This window comes from Astyanax mexicanus, chromosome 21, assembly GCF_023375975.1.
Source record: "Astyanax mexicanus isolate ESR-SI-001 chromosome 21, AstMex3_surface, whole genome shotgun sequence".
Lineage (NCBI taxonomy): Eukaryota > Metazoa > Chordata > Actinopteri > Characiformes > Acestrorhamphidae > Astyanax > Astyanax mexicanus.
Window position 1 is genome coordinate 13,048,941 of NC_064428.1, and position 20,685 is coordinate 13,069,625.

Consider the following 20,685-nt stretch of genomic DNA (forward strand, 5'->3'; position numbering starts at 1 on the left):
GGTAATCACGGCGTCCCCACAACACACCTTTAGTCGGTTTTAGAGTGAAATATAAGTGTAAAATTAGTCATAACAGTCCGTGCAAGGAACCGTCCCCACAAGGAATGGTTAGAGTGTGTGTAACGTTCCCACAGAGCATGTTTTATATACTCTGTGTTATTAGTAATTGAAATGGGATGGGCAGTATGAAATATCAATTTAATAATAACATATTTGTATTTTAGTGGTTTCATATTGTTAAAGTTGTCTTCATAAAATGTGATTACAGACGACCAGTGCTACTTCCCATGCTGTGGTGGGTGATTCTGATCTTCCTCAACCATCTCAGGCTCAGACTAGTGTCTCTCCTGGTCCAGACTATTCTCCTGAACAGGTAAGTTCATTTTCTTCACTTTAGATTTAGTTCTACTCTCTCTCTCTTTATAGTTTTTCTGGGTAATCACGGCGTCCCCACAACACACCTTTAGTCGGTTTTAGAGTGAAATATAAGTGTAAAATTGGTCATAACAGTCCGTGCAAGGAACCGTCCCCACAAGGAACGGTTAGAGTGTGTGTAACGTTCCCACAGAGCGTGTTTTATATACTCTGTGTAATTAGTAATTGAAATGGGATGGGCAGTATGAAATATCAATTAAATAATGTTATATTTGTATTTTAGTTGTTTCATATTGTAAATTTAGTCTTTTTTAAAATGTGATTACAGACGACCAGTGCTACTTCCCATGCTGTGGTGGGTGATTCTGATCTTCCTCAACCATCTCAGGCTCAGACTAGTGTCTCTCCTGGTCCAGACTATTCTCCTGAACAGGTAAGTTCATTTTCTTCACTTTAGATTTAGTTCTACTCTCTCTCTCTTTATAGTTTTTCTGGGTAATCACGGCGTCCCCACAACACACCTTTAGTCGGTTTTAGAGTGAAATATAAGTGTAAAATTAGTCATAACAGTCCGTGCAAGGAACCGTCCCCACAAGGAACGGTTAGAGTGTGTGTAACGTTCCCACAGAGCATGTTTTATATACTCTGTGTTATTAGTAATTGAAATGGGATGGGCAGTATGAAATATCAATTAAATAATGTTATATTTGTATTTTAGTTGTTTCATATTGTAAATTTAGTCTTTTTTTAAATGTGATTACAGACGACCAGTGCTACTTCCCATGCTGTGGTGGGTGATTCTGATCTTCCTCAACCATCTCAGGCTCAGACTAGTGACTCTCCTGGTCCAGACTATTCTCCTGAACAGGTAAGTTCATTTTCATTAAGTCAAGTGAAGAGGCTTTTATTGTCATTACAACTGAGTACAGGTACACAGTGTAGTGAAATTACATTCCTCTGGAACCATGGTGCAACATGGAACAAGAAGCAATAGACAACATAAAGTGCAGGAGTGACGACAGTGCAACATAAAACTATTACACTATTAGATAGATAGATAGATAGATAGATAGATAGATACTTTATTGATCCCCGGGGGGAAATTCTTGGCATCCAGCAGCAGGTTACACAATACACAAAGTTAAAAAAGATAAAATATAAAATATAAAGATACATATAAATACAATCAAATAAGAAATAGAATATACAGTGTAAATGTACAGTCTTCGTGTGTGTGTGTGTAATGGAGATGGAGAATGGAGGTAGTGCAGTTGAACACAATAGACAGTGAACACCAGTTGATGTGCATAATGTGAGGATAACTGATGTCAGCCAAACAGAAAGTGCAAATACACAGTTATATAATAATTTAAAATAAATTAAGCAGTGCAAAAGATACGTAAACAGTGCAAAAGATACGTAAACAGTAGATGAATTAACTAGTTAATGAACTACTAGTGCAAAATATGGTAGAACTATAAAAAGTGTTCTAGGCATCAGCAAGTCTGAGAGTGTGTCCATAGCTGGGGGTGTGTCCATGGTGTGGCCAGAGTGGCCGGAATGAAAAAGTTTCACAGAGTCTTTAGTTTGCTGTGCTGAGAGGAGTTGAACAGTCTTATGGCCTGAGGAAAAAAGACTTTCGGAGTCTGTCTGTGGAGCAGGACTGGGACAGCAGTCTGCCGCTGAATGAGCTCCTCTGCCTGGTGATGGTGCTGTGCAGAGGGTGGTGAACATTGTCCATGATGTTCAGCAGCTTGCTGAGGGCTCTCCTCTCTGCCAGTGGTGTTAAGGACTCCAGCTCTAATCCCAGCACAGAACCAGCTTTCCTCACCAGCCTGTCCAGTCGTCCAGCATCCCTCTTGCTGATGCTGCCTCCCCAACACACAACAGTGTAAAAGAGGACGCTGGCTACCACAGACTGGTAGAACATCAGGAGGAGTTTCTGGCAGATGTTGAAAGCCCTGAGCCTTCTGAGGAAGTACAGTCTGCTCTGAGCCTTCCTGTAGAGGGAGTCAGTGTTCACTGACCAGTCCAGCCTGTCGTCCAGGTGCACACCAAGGTATTTGTAGGATTTGACCACCTCCACGTCGACCCCCTCGATGGAGATTGGCTGCTGAGCAGAGGGCCTGGACCTCCTGAAGTCTATGCACATCTCCTTGGTTTTGGAGATGTTCAGCTGCAGATGGTTCATCTTGCACCACATCACAAATTCCTCAACCCGGCTTCTGTACTCCCTCTCATCATCATTACGCACACACCCCACAATTGCAGTGTCGTCAGAGAACTTCTGCATGTGGCATGACTCCGAGTGGTATTTGAAGTCTGATCTGTACAGTGTGAACAGGACTGGAGAGAGAACAGTCCCCTGTGGTGCTCCTGTGCTGCTGATCACTGTATCAGAGGAGCAGTCCCTGATCCTGACATGTTGTGGTCTCCCAGTAAGGTAGTCAGTGATCCAGGTGACCAGGTGCATATCCACCTCCATCTCCATCAGCTTGTCTCTCAGTAGTAGGGGCTGGATGGTGTTGAAGGCACTGGAGAAGTCGAAGAACATGACCCTCACAGCACCTCCCCCCTTGTCCAGATGAGAGTGAGCTCTGTGCAGGAGATAGAGGATGGCATCTTCCACTCCCACCTTTTCCCGGTACGCAAACTGCAGTGGGTCCTCAGCATGGTGGACCTGAGGTCTGAGTTGGTCCAGCAGCAGTCGCTCCATGGTCTTCATCACATGAGATGTCAAAGCAACAGGCCTGTAGTCATTCAGCTCCTTCGGGTGTGCCTTCTTGGGAACAGGAATGAGACAGGTTGTCTTCCACGTGGCAGGAACTCTCCCTATACGCAGACTCAGGTTAAAAACATGTTGGAGGGGCTCACCCAGTTGAACAGCACATGCCTTGAGCATTCTGGGGCACACTCTGTCCGGGCCAGCTGCCTTCCTGGGGTGAAGTCTCCTCAGCTGTCTCCTGACCTGGTCAGCAGTAAAGGTTGGTGGACTGGAGGAGATGATTTGTCTGCCAGTTGATAGTGTTGATGGTGGTGATGATGAAGATGGTGGAGGTGAGGGTGATGATGGTGCTGATGAAGATGGTGGAGGTGAGGGTGATTGTGCTGATGGTGATGATGATGACGGTGATGATGTTGATGAAGATGGAGGTGAGGGTAATGGTGGTGGTGATGAAGATGGTGGAGTTGGAGTTGAAGGTGATGGAGATGGTGGTGATGATGGTAGAGATGGAGAAGATGTTGGTGATGCTGCAGGAGGGTAGGAGGAGGGGGCAGCAGGAGCAGGACAGTCAAACCTGTTGTAAAAGTTGTTGAACTGGTTTGCTCTGTCCACACCGCCATCTACTGGGTTGCCGTTGTTGTTCTTGCACCCAGTGATGGTTTTCATTGCACCCCAGACTTCCTTCATGTTGTTGTCTTGCAGCTTTCTTTCCACCTTCTTCCTGTAAGACTCCTTGGCCTCTTTAAGACGTACCTTGAGTTCCCCCTGTACGCGCTTCAGCTCTACCAAGTTTCCGTCTTTGAACGCCCTCTTCTTTTGGTTGAGGAGGTCCTTGACGGAGCTGGTAATCCAGGGTTTGTTGTTTGGAAAGCAGCGTACAGTCTTTGTGGGAACAGCAACATCCATACAGAAATTCAAGTAGTCCGTAACACAGTGAGTCACCCCCTCAATGTCCTCACCATGTGGGTGCAGCAGCACGCTCCAGTCAGTGGTTTCATAGCAGTCCCTTAGGGCTTCTTCTGCTTCAGGAGACCAGACTCTGAATGAGCGTGTGGTAGTGGGCTGCCTCAGTACCAGTGGTTTGTACTGAGGCTGCAGGAACACCAGATTGTGATCTGATTTCCCCAGCGGTGGTAGTGGAATAGCCCTGTATGCATCCCTCACATTAGCATACAGCAAGTCTATGGTCCTGTTTTTCCTGGTGGGACAGTCCACAAACTGGAAAAAGGCAGGCAGGGTAGAGTCCAGCGTTACGTGATTAAAGTCATCAGTGATCACATAGAAGGCGTCAGGGTGCTGTGTCTGCAGCGCTGCGACGGTGGAGTGGATGACGTCACACGCCGCCTGCACGTCCGCTCTCGGCTGGATGTAAACACACACGAGGATCGCGTGAGAGAGCTCCCGCGGCATGTAATAAGGTCGGAGACTCACCGCTAACAGTTCAATATCCCGACAGCAGATCACCTCCTTCACGTACACATGTCCAGGGTTGCACCATCTGTTGTTAATAAACAGCGCGATTCCTCCACCTTTCCGCTTCCCGCAAAGCACCGGGTCCCGATCCGCCCTCACTGAAGAAAAGCCGGGTAGCTGCACGTTAGCATCCGGCGTGTCGGGGGTGAGCCAGGTCTCGGTGAAACACAGCACGCTACACTCCCTGTAGAGCTTCTGATTCTTCACCAGACACGCTAGCTCGTCGGTTTTGTTGGTCAGTGAGTTAACATTCCCCATAACCACCGACGGAACTGAGGGTTTGTACCTCCAGCGCTGCTCCGACTTCTTAGCCTTTAGCTTAGCCTTTAGCATAGCGCCGGCCCTGCAACCTCGGTACCTCCTTCTCAGATCATCCGGTATTGTGTGGACAATGCCCCCACGTCCCGCGGGTCGGAGGGCTAGCAGTTCTTCCCGGGAATAAACACGGTATTCCTCGCTGCCCCGCATATTTACACCAAAAATATCCTTAGGATATAAATAAGATGCACACTAGACGTGTGTAGTAGCACAGAGACGATAAATAAACGTAAAAAAACTCAGAAAAACACACAAAGAGACGGAGCTTCTGGAACAGACAGCCACTCGCGTCGGCACCGGAAGTAGTTTGTATTAACAATAAATAAAAAAAACGAGACAATATAATAGACAGGACAGTGCAGTACCGATATGGTATAATAAAGTGTAAAGTGAGGATAAGGTGCAGAGATGTGTAACATACTGTAACATATAGAACATATATAATCACAGCAGTTACTGAGGTAGAGAGTTTATAGTTTTTGAGAGTGGCTGATAGGGATAAAGACATTTCAGTCTCTGTGTGCTGAGTGTGTGTGTGAGTGAAGTTCAGTCTTTGTGTGTGGTAGGTGGGGTGGGGTTCAGTTCTGTCTCTGTGTGTTGAGGAGTCTGACTGCCTGGTGGATGAAGCTGTTGTAGAGTCTGTTAGTGGAGGCTCGGATGCTCCTGTATCTTCTGCCGGACGGCATCAGAGCGAAGTGTTCGTGTGAGGGATGGGTGGGGTCGTCCACAATGCTGGTGGCTTTGCGGATGCAGCTTGTGGTGTAGATCTCCTCTCTGTATGCTGACTCATCGTTCTTGCTGATGAGGCCAACCACAGTTGTGTCATCAGCGAACTTGATGTGGTTTGAGCTGTATTTTGCAGTACAGTCATGAGTCAGCAGAGTGAACAGAAGTGGACTGAGCACACAGCCCTGGGGGGCACCGGTGCTCAGTATGGTGGTGCTGGAGGTGTTGTTTCCAATCCTGACTGATTGTGGTCTCTCAGTCAGGAAGTCCAAAACCCAGTTACAGAGGGAGGAGTTCAGGCCCAGCAAGCTCAGTTTTCCGATCAGATGCTGAGGGATGAGGGTGTGAATGCTGAACTGAAGTCAATGAACAGCATTCGAACATAGCAGTCTTTGTTGTCCAGGTGGGTGAGAGCCAGGTGGAGCGCAGTAGAGATGGCATCGTCTGTTGATCTGTTTGGACGATACGCAAACTGCAGAGGGTCCAGTGTGGAGGGGAGCTGGTGTTTGATGTGCCTCATGACCAGCTTCTCTAAGTACTTCATGATGATGGGAGTAAGTGCAATGGGACGGTAGTAATTGAGACACTCGAGACTTCTTTGGCATAGGGACGATGGTGGACGTCTTGAAGCATGTTGGCACACACGCGGTGCTCAGAGAGATGTTGAAAATGTCCTGGAGAACACCGTGAGTTGTTCTGCACATCCTCTGAGCACTCTGCCAGGTATGCTGTCTGGTCCTGGGGCTTTCCGTGGGTTGACTCTGAGTAGAGTTCTCCGCACATCAGCTGAGGACAGGCACAGTACCTGGTCGTTTGGAGGAGGTGTGATCTTCCTTGCTGTCGTGTAGTTCTGTGTTCGAACTTTGCATCGAAGTAGTTCCGTGCATCTGGAAGGGAGGCATCACTGTTACAAGCAGGTGGAGGTGACTTGTAGTTGGTGATGGTCTGGATGCCCTGCCACATGCGCCGAGTGTCAGTAGTGTCCTGGAAGTGGGCGTGGATTTTCTTTGCGTAGGTGCGCTTTGCCTCTCTGATCCCCCGGGAGAGCTTGGCTCTAGCTGTTCGGAGGCCAGCCCTGTCCCCTGACTTAAAGGCCTTGTCTCGGGATCTCAGCAGCACACGCACCTCTGCAGTCATCCACGGCTTCTGGTTGGGGCGGGTTGTGATGGTTTTGGAGACAGTAACATCCTCAATGCATTTGCTGATGTAGCCAGTCACTGAGTCTGTGTACTCCTCCAGGTTGATGGAGTCATCAGAAGTAGCAGCTTCTCTGAACATGTCCCAGTCAGTGTGCTCAAAACAGTCCTGAAGAGCACAGATGGCTCCTGGAGGCCAGGTTGTTACTTGCTTCTTCTCCGATTTGGCATGTCTGATGAGCTGTTTGTATGCTGGGATGAGCATCACAGAGATATGATTGAAATCACCAGCAACAATAAACAGTCCGTCGAGTTCTGGAGTTACAGTGGTACAGGAGTTACAGTGATAAGTCGAGTTCTGGAGTTACAGTGATACAGGAGTTACAGTGATAAGTCGAGTTCTGGAGTTACAGTGATACAGGAGTTACAGTGATAAGTCGAGTTCTGGAGTTACAGTGATACAGGAGTTACAGTGATAAGTCGAGTTCTGGAGTTACAGTGATACAGGAGTTACAGTGATAAGTCGAGTTCTGGAGTTACAGGAGATAACAGTGTACAGTTCTTGCAGAGCATTAGCATTAGCACTGGGTGCTACATACACTGCTATTATGTACACGCTGCTAAGCTCTCTGGGCAGGTAGAATGGCCTGGCTCTGACTACAGCAAACTCCACCAGCGGCGAGTAGGGGCTGGAGATCAGCGCAGCGTTGTTACATCATACTGTGTTGATGTAAACACACACCCCACCTCTGCGGACCTTGCTGGAGAGGCCGGCGTCGCGATCCGAGCGGAGGCATAGCATGCCGCTCACCTCTATGGTGGAGTCCGGGAAGGCAGCTGTTAACCACGTCTCTGTGAAAACAAACACACAGCAGTTCCTGAACTCACGCTGGGTTTTCCGCTGGAGCCGGAGATAGTCTAGTTTATTCCCCAAGGAGCAGATGTTGGAGAGGAGGATGGATGGCAGGCCAGTTGGAGTTTGCCATTAGCTTTGTGTGGACTCCGGCTCTCTTACCGCAGTTCCGGCTCCTCGTGCACCGCTTTCGGGGAGCCCTCTTCCGGCTAGCAGGCTCAGGAAACGCCACGGATCTTAGCAGGCCTCTCGCGCGTAGCTCTGCTCGTAGACCATCTGTTAGTCCAGTTTTTGGTTGATTTTGCAGGTTTAGGTGGATCTGTCGGTCGTAAATGTGGGTGCCAGTTGTTCTTATGGCGAACTCTTGCGTGGTTGCGAGTTCAGATCGGATTAGTTACAACAAAAAAAACCAAAAAAGCACCGTGTTCTCGGAGTGGCCGCTGCGACTACTCACGCCGCCGACAGGAAGTCACTTTAGATTTAGTTCTACTCTTTCTCTTTATAGTTTTCTGGGTAATCACGGTGTCCCCTCAACACACCTTTAGTCGGTTTTAGAGTGAAATATAAGTGTAAAATTAGTCATAACAGTCCGTGCAAGGAACCGTCCCCACAAGGAACGGTTAGAGTGTGTGTAACGTTCCCACAGAGCATGTTTTATATACTCTGTGTTATTAGTAATTGAAATGGGATGGGCAGTATGAAATATCAATTAAATAATATTATATTTGTATTTTAGTGGTTTCATATTGTAAATTTAGTCTTTTTTAAAATGTGATTACAGACGACCAGTGCTACTTCCCATGCTGTGGTGGGTGATTCTGATCTTCCTCAACCATCTCAGGCTCAGACTAGTGTCTCTCCTGGTCCAGACTATTCTCCTGAACAGGTAAGTTCATTTTCTTCACTTTAGATTTAGTTCTACTCTCTCTCTCTTTATAGTTTTCTGGGTAATCACGGCGTCCCCTCAACACACCTTTAGTCGGTTTTAGAGTGAAATATAAGTGTAAAATTGGTCATAACAGTCCGTGCAAGGAACCGTCCCCACAAGGAACGGTTAGAGTGTGTGTAACGTTCCCACAGAGCATGTTTTATATACTCTGTGTTATTAGTAATTGAAATGGGATGGGCAGTATGAAATATCAATTTAATAATAACATATTTGTATTTTAGTGGTTTCATATTGTTAAAGTTGTCTTCATAAAATGTGATTACAGACGACCAGTGCTACTTCCCATGCTGTGGTGGGTGATTCTGATCTTCCTCAACCATCTCAGGCTCAGACTAGTGTCTCTCCTGGTCCAGACTATTCTCCTGAACAGGTAAGTTCATTTTCTTCACTTTAGATTTAGTTCTACTCTCTCTCTCTTTATAGTTTTTCTGGGTAATCACGGCGTCCCCACAACACACCTTTAGTCGGTTTTAGAGTGAAATATAAGTGTAAAATTAGTCATAACAGTCCGTGCAAGGAACCGTCCCCACAAGGAACGGTTAGAGTGTGTGTAACGTTCCCACAGAGCATGTTTTATATACTCTGTGTTATTAGTAATTGAAATGGGATGGGCAGTATGAAATATCAATTAAATAATATTATATTTGTATTTTAGTGGTTTCATATTGTAAATTTAGTCTTTTTTAAAATGTGATTACAGACGACCAGTGCTACTTCCCATGCTGTGGTGGGTGATTCTGATCTTCCTCAACCATCTCAGGCTCAGACTAGTGTCTCTCCTGGTCCAGACTATTCTCCTGAACAGGTAAGTTCATTTTCTTCACTTTAGATTTAATTCAGCTCACTGGGTTAAATTAAGTTTTTTTTATATAATGCTTTTTAGAAAAAATGTCACAAAGTAGCTTTCAGTGTTTATTTTATAAGTCTTTGATTTAGATTATTGTTTCTCACCTTTGGTTCTGGAGGCACACTGCCTATACATTTAGTGTTTTTTATTTCATGTTGCATCTGGTCAACTTGACAAATTTTGTTTTTTAATACAGTCAAGTTACTTTTTACAAATGCCTGTTTAAACTTACTGTGCAAAACAGAAGCCTTATGTTAAGCTTGTCCAGTAGTGGTGTCTACTTCTTTGGGGTCTGAGGCAAGATGGTGCAAAACTATTTGGTGCACACATTAGAAAGGCATGGCTATTGCATTCTGTATACTTTCCCAACTTTTTGTGTTTGGGTTGTACTATTATGTTATTATTATTGTTTATTTGCAAAAGTATAATTATAAAAAAAAATGTTGGTTTTATTTACAGATTGTGACTGAGTCTGAAAATGAAAATGAGACGTTACCAAGACTAAGACGCACTAAAAGCATCATAGTAAGCTCTCAATTGATTGTCAATTTCTGAATTTCATTGTTTGTAGGTTTTAAAATTCATTAATTATTTATAAATATTATTATAAAATACCAGCAAAAAATCATAAACTATAAAACTTTAAATGTATAAAAAAACCCTGAGTAGTAAAATGATTAAAATGAAGTCACTTTGTTACTTATTCAACTATGAATTATTAATTTAGTCCTAATTAGTTTTGTGTTTTGTTTTCTTAGATGGAAAATGCTGATCTGGACAATTCTGATGAACTGTATGATTCTACTCCAGAGAGTTCAGATGATTACATTCCAGATACAACTAGCGACAGCGATAGTGACAGTAGTAGTAGCCTTAAACAAAACTCAAGGAAACGTCAGTCTCTTGATTTGCCAAGTGACTCTGGATCAGATAGATCACCTGTCTGTGACACCACAACTTCAGACAAATTGGTTTTTGAAAGGCACCACCTTACATCTGAAAACACTGAAACAGAAGAAGAACCTTGTTCAAGTCAAAGCATAAGTAACAGCGTGGTTGTTAGTGCATGCAAAAAACGAGGTGGGAAGAGAGTGTACGACAAGAGACATTACTGCGTATATTGCCTTAAACCTTTTGCTAAGATGGCAAGGCATCTTCAAGGTGCACATAAAAATGAATCTGATGTTGCTAAAGCGCTAAGCTTTTCAAAAGGTTCCAGTGAGAGAAAGAAACAGCTGGATTATATTCGTAACAAAGGAAATTACATTCACAATGCTACTGTCATGGAATCAGGAAAGGGGAAGTTAGTACCCTTTAAGCGACCACCTAAAGATGAGCAGGGAAATGACTTCATGCACTGTGCATACTGTCAAGGACTATTTACAAGAAAGGTTCTGTGGCGACATATGCGTAGCTGTCAATTCAAACCTGGATCAGTCGTCCCCAAACCAGGAAAGAACCGTGTTCAGTCCATGTGTACATACACAGGACCTGTGCCTTCACACATTAGCAAACAGCTGTGGAAAGTAATCAGCGCCATGAATCCTGACCCAGTCACTGATATAATAAAGACTGACCAGGCCATTATTGACGTTGGGCAACACTTGCTAAATAAAGGTGGGCTGTCAGCCAAAAACCAACAGTATGTGCGAGAGAAGATGCGAGAAATGGGACGGCTCATGTGCAGTGCCAGGAGAGTCACCAGCTTGAAAAAAATGGAAGATCTGATAAATCCACAAAACTACATGGAGACTGTTGAAGCTGTTAGAATCACATGTGGGTTCAACAATGAAACAAACAAGTTCTCTGTTCCATCACTAGCAAACAAGCTTGGAAATGTCCTAGTTAAAGTAAGCAAACTCTTAAAAGCTCAGGGTTTAATCACAGATAACAAGGAGCTTGTGAAGAATGCCAGTGAGTTTCAAGAAGTTCATCGGGAGAAGTGGAATGAGATGATTTCATCTGCAGCCTTAAGGAACATCAGGGAAGCAAAGTGGAATGTGCCCACCCTAATGCCCTTTACCGAAGATGTCCAAAAACTGCATGCATATCTTAGTCAAGTGCAAGATGAGTGGTACAATTCACTCACAGAAAGTCCATGTACAAAGGCCTGGATGGAACTGGCAAAAGTGTGTCTGACCCAGATCATTCTTTTTAACCGACGCAGGGAAGGAGAGGTGGCAAGCATGCCGTTATCAGCATATTTATCTAGAGACACTACCGATCCACACGAGGATGTGGACTGGGCGCTCTCTGAAGTGGAAAAAAAACTCTGCAGACACTTCTCTAGGATCATCATCAGAGGAAAACGTGGTCGCCCAGTTCCAATTCTGTTGACTCCAAAAATGATGTCTGCTTTAGAACTCCTTGTTAAACAAAGAGAGGCTTGTGGAGTTCTAAAAGATAACAGTTACATGTTTGCAAGACCGGAAGCGGCAACACATTTCAGAGGTTCAGACTGCATTCGTGGCTTCGCGAAGGCATGTGGTGCGAAGTGTCCAGAGTCACTGACCTCAACCAGGCTGAGAAAGCATGCTGCAACCCTTTCAACGGTGCTAAACATGACAGACACAGAGATGGACCAACTAGCCAACTTCCTGGGACATGACATAAGAATCCATCGTGAGTTCTATCGACTCCCAGAAAAGACCCTGCAACTTGCCAAGATCAGCAAAGTTCTTGTGGCTCTCGAGAAAGGACGATTAGCTGAGTTTCAGGGCAAGAATTTGGATGAAATTGGCATAGATCCTGATGGTATGTATGTATGTATGTGTATATATATATATATATATATATATAATTTTTTTTAATGTATTTTTTTGTTATTCTGCCCTGGTTCTGTATATTCCTTTTTGTTTAATCATGTACTTTTTGTATGACTTTTACAGAAAAGGTTCAGGCCAGTGATGAGGAAGATGGAAGCATACAGGAGGAAATCTGCTCATCCACTCCTGATGGTGTGTATTGTTAGTAAGTTACTGTACAAATGCTGGGTTTCCCACAGTATGTTATAATTTGAAGAAAAAAGAAATTTAACTTTAATTCAGACATTTACCTTACCAGCATCTTTGAGGCAAAAATTACAACCTGAATGGAACAAAATGCCCTAGCAGTTAGTTCTGGTCGATAAAACAATAACGATAGTTATCGAGGAAAATGTATATCGCGATAACTATAATAAGCCGGGGCGATAGGATAAACTTTCTCTATTTCCCCTTTAAGTAGCGCTGCGAACAGGCGCAGCACGTGATCAGGCAGCGCTCTGAACTGCATGCTCAGGACTCCCCCTCCCCCCACCCGCGAGCCTCTCACTCTGAACCTCACACAGCTGATCCAAACAGCGGCTGCTCTCTCATTTACTGGATAAACACCATTTATAAGTTTAGCTGCTCTACAGTGGAAAACTCAGTTCTAAATGTGTAGTATGGAGTCTCCTCACCAAGATATTTAGAGAGCTGAGCTTGTTCAGATTTCTGAAGGCAGGTAACGCTGTTTGCTGCTAGGTTAAGTTAGCTTGTCTGATAAATAAACTAATGGGTAACACACGTTAGCCGTGTTAATCCACTTTCCGTGTAAATTAACGTTAACTTCAGCGCGAGTGATGGGTTAGTATATAAACGCACAGAAAAGAAGCACTTTCCATTTTTTCCTAACCCCTTACTGTTTCTGTTAGAAAACCCTGAGAGCAGAATTCTCCTCTGTCTCTGTGTTTTTAGTTTTTAACAGATAGAGAGTCTGTTGTTCTGGATATTTTACTAAATAAAGAAGATTATATAATCTGTGTAGCTGTATTTGAAAAGAGATAAATATTGCTGTTACTAAACTGGATGAGTTTTAAATACACTTGTTAAGTAATGTAGTCTAGTCTACTGAAAGCCAGTAATGTTAGTATAAATCTGTACTGCAGGAGAAGTGTTTCATTTTAGAAACTTGACTTTATTCCTCCCTCCTTCATTACAGCTCACTTACTTTAAAATATTTAAATGTAGCATAATTTAAATGCAACAAAACTTAAAGGCTATTGTTTTAATAAACATTAGCAGTAAATAATCTCAAAATAACAACAAATATAAAATAGAAAAACAGTAAAACATATGTAATACATACTTTTTATATGACCAAAATGTATTAGACTAAAACTAGACTAAAATGTGAGTAAAACTAATAATATCCGATAGACTAAAATGTAACTAAAACTATTATACATTTTAGTCAAAAGGCTAAGACTAAACTCTGGACCTGTGTGGATGTATAATGACTTTTAAAATTAATTTAAAAGCTGTCTGAGCACCTTGTGCCCACCTGGTAAGATGTGGACATCCCTGTGTCTGTCCACAAGACTCTGAGCTGCTAGTGAGCTTAGCCATAACTTCCTTATTCTCTCACTTATGAGTAAAAAGAAACCGTTAAGTGTAAAAGAAAGTGATTTGATTTATATTGTGATACAAATCGATATCGGCTGGTATGGAAAAGCCATATCGTGATAAGATTTTTTTCCATATTGCCCATCCCTACTAACAGTCCTGTAATGAGGGGTTCCAATAATTATATCAAACTCGTTGTGGGAGTGGTGACCGCTGTGAGGCATCAGTCAAAATGCTCTCTGTCAAATTCTTGGATATTTATTCGCCATAAAAGAAGGTTTTACATATACTTGCACACTGGTGCAGTTGGATCATTAGGAGTGTGGTATGTGTGTGTGTGTGTGAGGTTCTACAAACAGAAAGAGCAGAAAATATACCTAATTAGCATTGCCATGTGGTTGGCTAGTCATCATAATTACAATTACCAACCATCATCAAACTGCACCAAAATACATCTAACTAGAAATAATGACATTAGTCATTTACTTACATGTCCTTGGACGCACACAGAACACAAAAATCAGTGGATGGCGAACTAAACATAAGATATTAATCAGATTGTGTCTTCACACATCTTTCCACTAAACTGCCATCTTGGGAATGAAGGAAAAGAACATGACTGGGCAAATCTAACCTGCAATACCTACCACTAACCTAAGGGGGCTACATTTACATACTACAAATGAGAATAGACCTAAATAAATTACTCAAAATCCACCAAACCCAAAGTTCTTCAATACAAGTCCTTTCCACTTCCTAACCACTTATCTAATTTCACCTCCTGTGGTTTACATCATCACAAACTGATATTGCCAGGCTATAGTATTCTATAGTTTTCTGCTGTTTTCAGCTCTGCTTTAATGCAGTGAACTGATGGTAGTGTGCTGTGATGAGTATCAGTTAGTAACTGCCGTAAATACTGGTTCTCTCTTACAGCACTAGACCATTTTAATACATTTGTCTCAGTTAAAATAAGCCAACCATAAAAATTAGACTGTTCTTTGAAAGGGGGTAAACTTAGACAATAAACAGAGGATTTTATTTTTCTTATATTCAGCTTTGTGTATGTGAAGATTAAATGTTTCTGAAAATGTTATATTTTTTAAGTTTTTTTTTTTTATAGAACTATTGGCAGAAGAGACACTTCCTCCTGCAGAGAGGGAAGAAATGCCTCCACCACCACCACCACCACCCTCCAAGAGGTACAAACCATCATCAGAAGTCAGTACTAAAAATCCTTCATCCAAAGGTGAGTTCTATACCACAGTTAGCGGGCATCATCATCCAGAGCGACTTGCATTAGTGCTTCGCTGTTAACTTTGAAAATAGAAAATAAGGCATGATGGATGAATCACTTCAGCTGTCTCTCTTTTTACACTAATGAACCCTCACTTTGGAACAGGGTAAATCTTTACTTATCAGACCTTCACATGACCTTTTTCCATTGCTCCATAGTTGACTCTTTATGCTCTGTACAAAAAATTATGTTTTTGCTGGTTAGCCTCACTGGTGTTCTTAAGTCCTTCACATTTTTTAATGGAAATGCTCCTACTAAGACGTCTTGTCTATCTCTGTTTCTACCTCTCAAAGGTTTTTTTTTACATTTTTTTTTACAGTTTTAAATACTTTCTTAGCAAAAAGTTATGAATGAGATTAATTTTGAATCAACCTGACTGCACAAAAAAAAGTTAAACTAGGGATTAAGGATGCATGAAATAAAGCTGTTTCTGTACCCAGTGCAAATAGCATGTACTATACTGTAGGGCTGCAGCTATCGATTCTTTTTGTAATCGGGTACTCTACTGAAAAATCGATTCGATTAATCGAGTAATCGGATAAAACATTTTTTTTGTTAAAGAGCAATTAAAAAGGAATTTTACTCAATAATGAATGACCAATTGGTTTCCTTTTTTAGATAAGTTATATTTTAAATTCACAACATTTCCAAATTGCAAATACAAATAAATAAAACACAATAAATAAATAAATACCACAATAAAAAAAATAAATTTAATTACATTACTTTCACATTTGGATTTCTTGTAAATAACAAATATAGTGTATAAATCAATAAAAAAGGCATAAACATCGTCTTTGTGTTGTGCATCTTAGCTTCTGAGACGTTGTCAGTTCTGCCAGTGTTGGATCAGTGTGCTGCATTCTTTTACCACCAAGCCGCTTCTCCAAAATATATCAGGACCTGTGCAATAATTGTGACACACAAGTATTACAAATGTTGCTTTTTTCTTTATTTATATGTTGGACTATTTGGGTCTAATTACATCACTAAGACTAATAACTCTAATAATAAAGTCATGGCCGTGCATTTATTAAGATTGACACCTATCACATTGGGGCATATTAGACACTAGTGGTAATCAATATTTTACCCAATAAATAAGAGACACACTTCCTTATAAACAACAGTGTTCATACTTTTTTGTCTCACTGGCCAAATGTACTCTTAGATGAAGAAATCAAGCATTTAATTTCCAGCCAAAGTAACTTCAGTTTAGCTAACTTTTAACATTGTTATTGTTTATATTCAGAACTCCACAGCGCTGTGTTTACTGTTTACATAAAGCACGTATGAACTTGTCTCTGTTCTAATAAACTAACCACACATTATAGACAGTGCTTCTATTAATTCACACTCCAAAGCGCTGTCGTTTTGTTATTAATTCACATTAACGTTAATCTCATTGATTTATTATAAGTTATATTTACCTGCTCTCTCTGCGTCCTCCCGTCTCGGGTGTCCTCGGCTCAGATGGTGCAGCATTAAAACGCACTGTTTTGGCACTGCACCGAGTACAGGTCACAGTTCGAACATAAAATGCTTTTATTCCTTTAAAATCGCTGTTTTCTCTCGTCGCTTCCATTTTTGCCGCTGCTCAAACCTCCGTCTCCTTGTTCCCGGGCAGGGTGACGTAACGCTGAGCGCGTTGTCAAAATAAAAGTCGCGAAAATACCGCGCGCTGAGTTTATTAATTAAATAAACGATTACTCGAGGCACAGAAAATTAATCGATCAATTTTGTGAATCGAGTTACTCGATTTACTCGAGTAATCGTTTCACCCCTACTATACTGTAGATGCTTGCACATATTGATATAAGATGCAGAACTGGATTTTTTTTTTTTTTTTTTTTTTTTTTTTATAACACGTGTTTTTCTGACTACTTTAAGGTAAACCTTTGCAAAAGAAGACTCCATGGCAGCAGACAGAGGTGCAGGCAGTGGAAAAGCACATGAAGCGCTTCATTACATCTTGCATTGTTCCTGGAAAAGCTGACTGCGAAAAGTGCATAAGAGCTGAACCAGAAGCCCTTAAAAACAGGGAATGGCAGAATGTAAAATTTTATGTCCATAATCGCATTATGTCACACAAGAGGAAATTCCAGAAAAAAATGTAAAGACTTTCAGGTAGGACCATTTTTGTTCCTGTTCATGCTTCAGCAAAATATACCACATTGGTGGTTGTTCTGTTGTATGTATATGTTTTATATATATACAGTGTTAATTGATGTTAATTTGAGTTCAGCTTTACATAACTCATAACAACTGGATTTCATTGAGTTGTGATAGTGAAAGTGCTTAAACCTGTTGCTGGGTGATTGACTGTGGATAAAAATATAAAAACAAATGCTTGTATCTGGAAAAAAAAAGAAAATAAAAGCTCTAACAGTGGGAACTTAAAGTGTTTGAAGGTTGGATTGACTATATGAGTTTGCAAATATATGGAAAATTCCACTATTCTTTGAACTTTTATGCAAATGGAAACAAATGTTTTTTGATTTACCCAATTATGTGTTTTACCTAACTGTATCATAGTGATGGTACAAACACTGTAACAAGAAATATAAAGTTGTCTCATATTCATGTAAAATCCTGTAATATTACTCTACTCCCTCAGTCCAGGGCACTTATCAGCTGTAGATGGAGGCTAGGAGTAAAAAAATACCAATTCCCACTTTTAATAACCAATTAGAATTTTATTTAATCATATTTATTTCTCTATCTTTGAATCTGGTTGTGTTGTATTATTGCTGGACACATGCTAAATCTCTATACATCATTTATGAACATTTAAGCTAAGCTAAAATTCAACATGTTTTTGTTTATTTCAGGATCTTATAATTTGCTGTAGATTAAACCTGATTTAGATTTATTTGTAATGCATTTATTGTTTTTGCAAGGTCCCCACTAAACACACTGGAATTTGTGTGAATTATTTAAATAATATGCAGATAATATTAAAATTATGTCCCCATTATTAATGTTAACTTGATTTTCTAAGGTCCCCATTTAGCATGGTCATGACATCTTACTTGCTCAAATTGGATATTTGAAGTCGTGTATAAGCTTACAAAAAATCGGTAAGTATGGATTATTATTTTTGTACCTCTAGTACCTTTAGAAAGGGTCGTCCCCACAGGTGACGTTCATAACATTGGTCCCCATCCAGCATGGAAACCAACATGCGTGTGTGTGTGTGTGTGTGTTGTATTATATATGTGTGTGTGCTGATGCCCTCTAGTGGCACAAATGCAGCAGAGCATGCTCCTCTGAAGGCCTGCTGTATCATTTCTGATACTGTACAAATAATCTGTTCTATAACAGATATATACATGTAGAGCTGCAGTCTGATCTGATTACACATATATAATTAGATCATATATAACCCTAATTATATCTAGGATGATGAGGCATGAATACGATACAACATTATATACCCTATATGTACTGTCTATAGCATAATCACACTATGTAAAGAATAACTTTACATTGCAATTATATACAATCACTATATACTTAGAGTACAAAATATATACATTATAATAACACTAAATAACAACTATAGAAAACTATATAAAATTATATACACATAGATAATAAAACTTTTTCACACTACAACACAACCTTAAAATATCAATAACATTATATAACAACAGACAATAACTATATTACACTATTTAGTGTTATATACACTGTACTATATATACTGTATGTAGCATAATCGCACAATGTAAAAGTATAACTTTATACAGCAGTTATATACAATCACTATATACATACAGTACATAAAAAAGACACTATATACACTATATAACAACTATAGAAAATATTATATACATATAGATAATTTAGCTATACATTATGAAATAACCGTATAATAACACAATAATAACACTATTATATAGCAATAGACAATCACTATATAACACTATATAACGTTATATATACTATATATATACTGTATATACTGTATGTAGCATAATCACACTGTAAAATATAACTCTCTATTGCAATTATATATAATTACTATATACCTACAGTACAAAATATTTACGCTATAATAACACTATATAACAACTATAACATAACTATATACCTTAATATACACATAGATAATATAGCTACACATACACTACAACACAACTTATAACACTATATGACAATAGAAAATCATTATATAACACTATATAAACATATTATATATCCAAGTGTATATATAATATACATATATAAACACAATTATAACACACCATATGACAGCATAACTCTGTATAGCAATGATATAAAAGCACTATACACCTATATAGCATTATATACACTATAAATTGACATGCCAAAATTCATGGGACAGTATCGTGTATGTGAGTATGAGGTGTTATCTAGTGATGTTTTTGGAGTTGAACATTGATGATTTCCAGAAATACAGATTCCATATTCAGTGCAGTAGACTCCGCCCACATATCCCACAGGTCAGTGCTGCATTCTTTAACTTTCGTTGGGTGTGCCAAAAGTCATGGTACTCCATGCAAGTACCTGTCCAATAACATTTGGCAACTCAATGCATATTGTTCTTTATATTCAAAGAGCTGTGTGTATTTCTAATAACTGTGTGTGTGTGTGTGTATGTTAGTAAGTGTGTGTGAGTGGTACCTGTTGTTGAGGTTGGCACACTCTCAGGTGTTTGGAACAAAACCACAAACCACACAGTGTCAATCTGCTCTCAGAGAACACACTGACAGCACAGTGCCACACACACACACACACACGCACACACATGCCGAAACAACACAATGCCACACACACCCTGAGAGAATTAGCAGGAAACAATACAGGCTAACAGGGCTCCCCGCCGAGCGCTAAAACCACAGTTCAGCCAACAATCACACACTACACACACACACACTATACACACTCACCACCACCCGGGTGTACAAGGCTAATGGCTAACACAGCTAACAGGTAATGGATGTCTATGTAAAACAGCAGGCCTACATCCTCACCTGTACCAAACCTGCTGTAGGATGTTGGAACCTGATAGCAGCAACACATCTCCAAAACGTTGATGCACTGAAACAAAAGACTGGAAAAGTAAATCGCATGACTGGCTATTATTAAAATAGCTTTTTGGAGAGGCGGAGTCTCTCAGAAGCTGAGAATCTGTGAGTAAAAATGAAAAATTAGAAAAATTTAATGTAAAATCTTGCCTTTGTATAATAGTATCATCAAAAGATTAAAGGGATCTACAGAAATCCCTTTGTATGTATGGAACAAGGCTGGTGCTGGTGATCTTCGGGGCCTCAGGCAGCGCTGCATTAATAACAGGCTGTACTGATTCTGTACTAGTAATCACTGCCTGAGCTTAGAAATGCTTAGTATATGTCAGCACCATCCAGGAAGGCCATTGTCTTCTCTAGGCTAAAGAAAAGCATTTACAAGGCAATAAAGAGCAATGGGCTGAGAACTGAGCCCTGAGGTTCCACCTTAAATGACAGAACAGTTGCACATAATCGTATTCTTACTACTGATAGGGTTAGATAGACTTGGGATGGGAATACAAGACTCCAGAACTGAGAGGCAAACATACTAACCACTAGAGTCAATTTAGTTATCATTATCAATTTG

At 40.8% G+C, this 20,685-nt stretch overlaps 1 protein-coding gene across 1 annotated transcript; it reads left to right on the plus strand.

Moving 5' to 3' along the window:
- Positions 1-9,839: 9,839 nt before the first annotated feature.
- On the plus strand, positions 9,840-17,464 carry LOC125785949 (uncharacterized). The gene is made up of 5 exons (XM_049470146.1): positions 9,840-9,927; positions 10,161-12,156; positions 12,291-12,359; positions 14,890-15,015; positions 16,954-17,464. Exons 2-5 carry the CDS (start codon positions 10,161-10,163, stop codon positions 17,178-17,180), a joined length of 2,418 nt encoding a protein of 805 aa, XP_049326103.1. The 5' UTR covers positions 9,840-9,927; the 3' UTR covers positions 17,181-17,464.
- The last annotated feature ends 3,221 nt before the right edge of the window (positions 17,465-20,685 follow it).

Coding starts and splice junctions, on each gene's coding strand:
- LOC125785949 (XM_049470146.1), top strand. CDS start 10,161: ATGGAAAATGCTGATCTGGACAATTCTGATGAACTGTATGATTCTACT. Junction 12,157..12,290: donor AATTGGCATAGATCCTGATG/GTATGTATGTAT, acceptor TGACTTTTACAG/AAAAGGTTCAGGCCAGTGAT. Junction 12,360..14,889: donor CTGCTCATCCACTCCTGATG/GTGTGTATTGTT, acceptor TTTTTTTTATAG/AACTATTGGCAGAAGAGACA.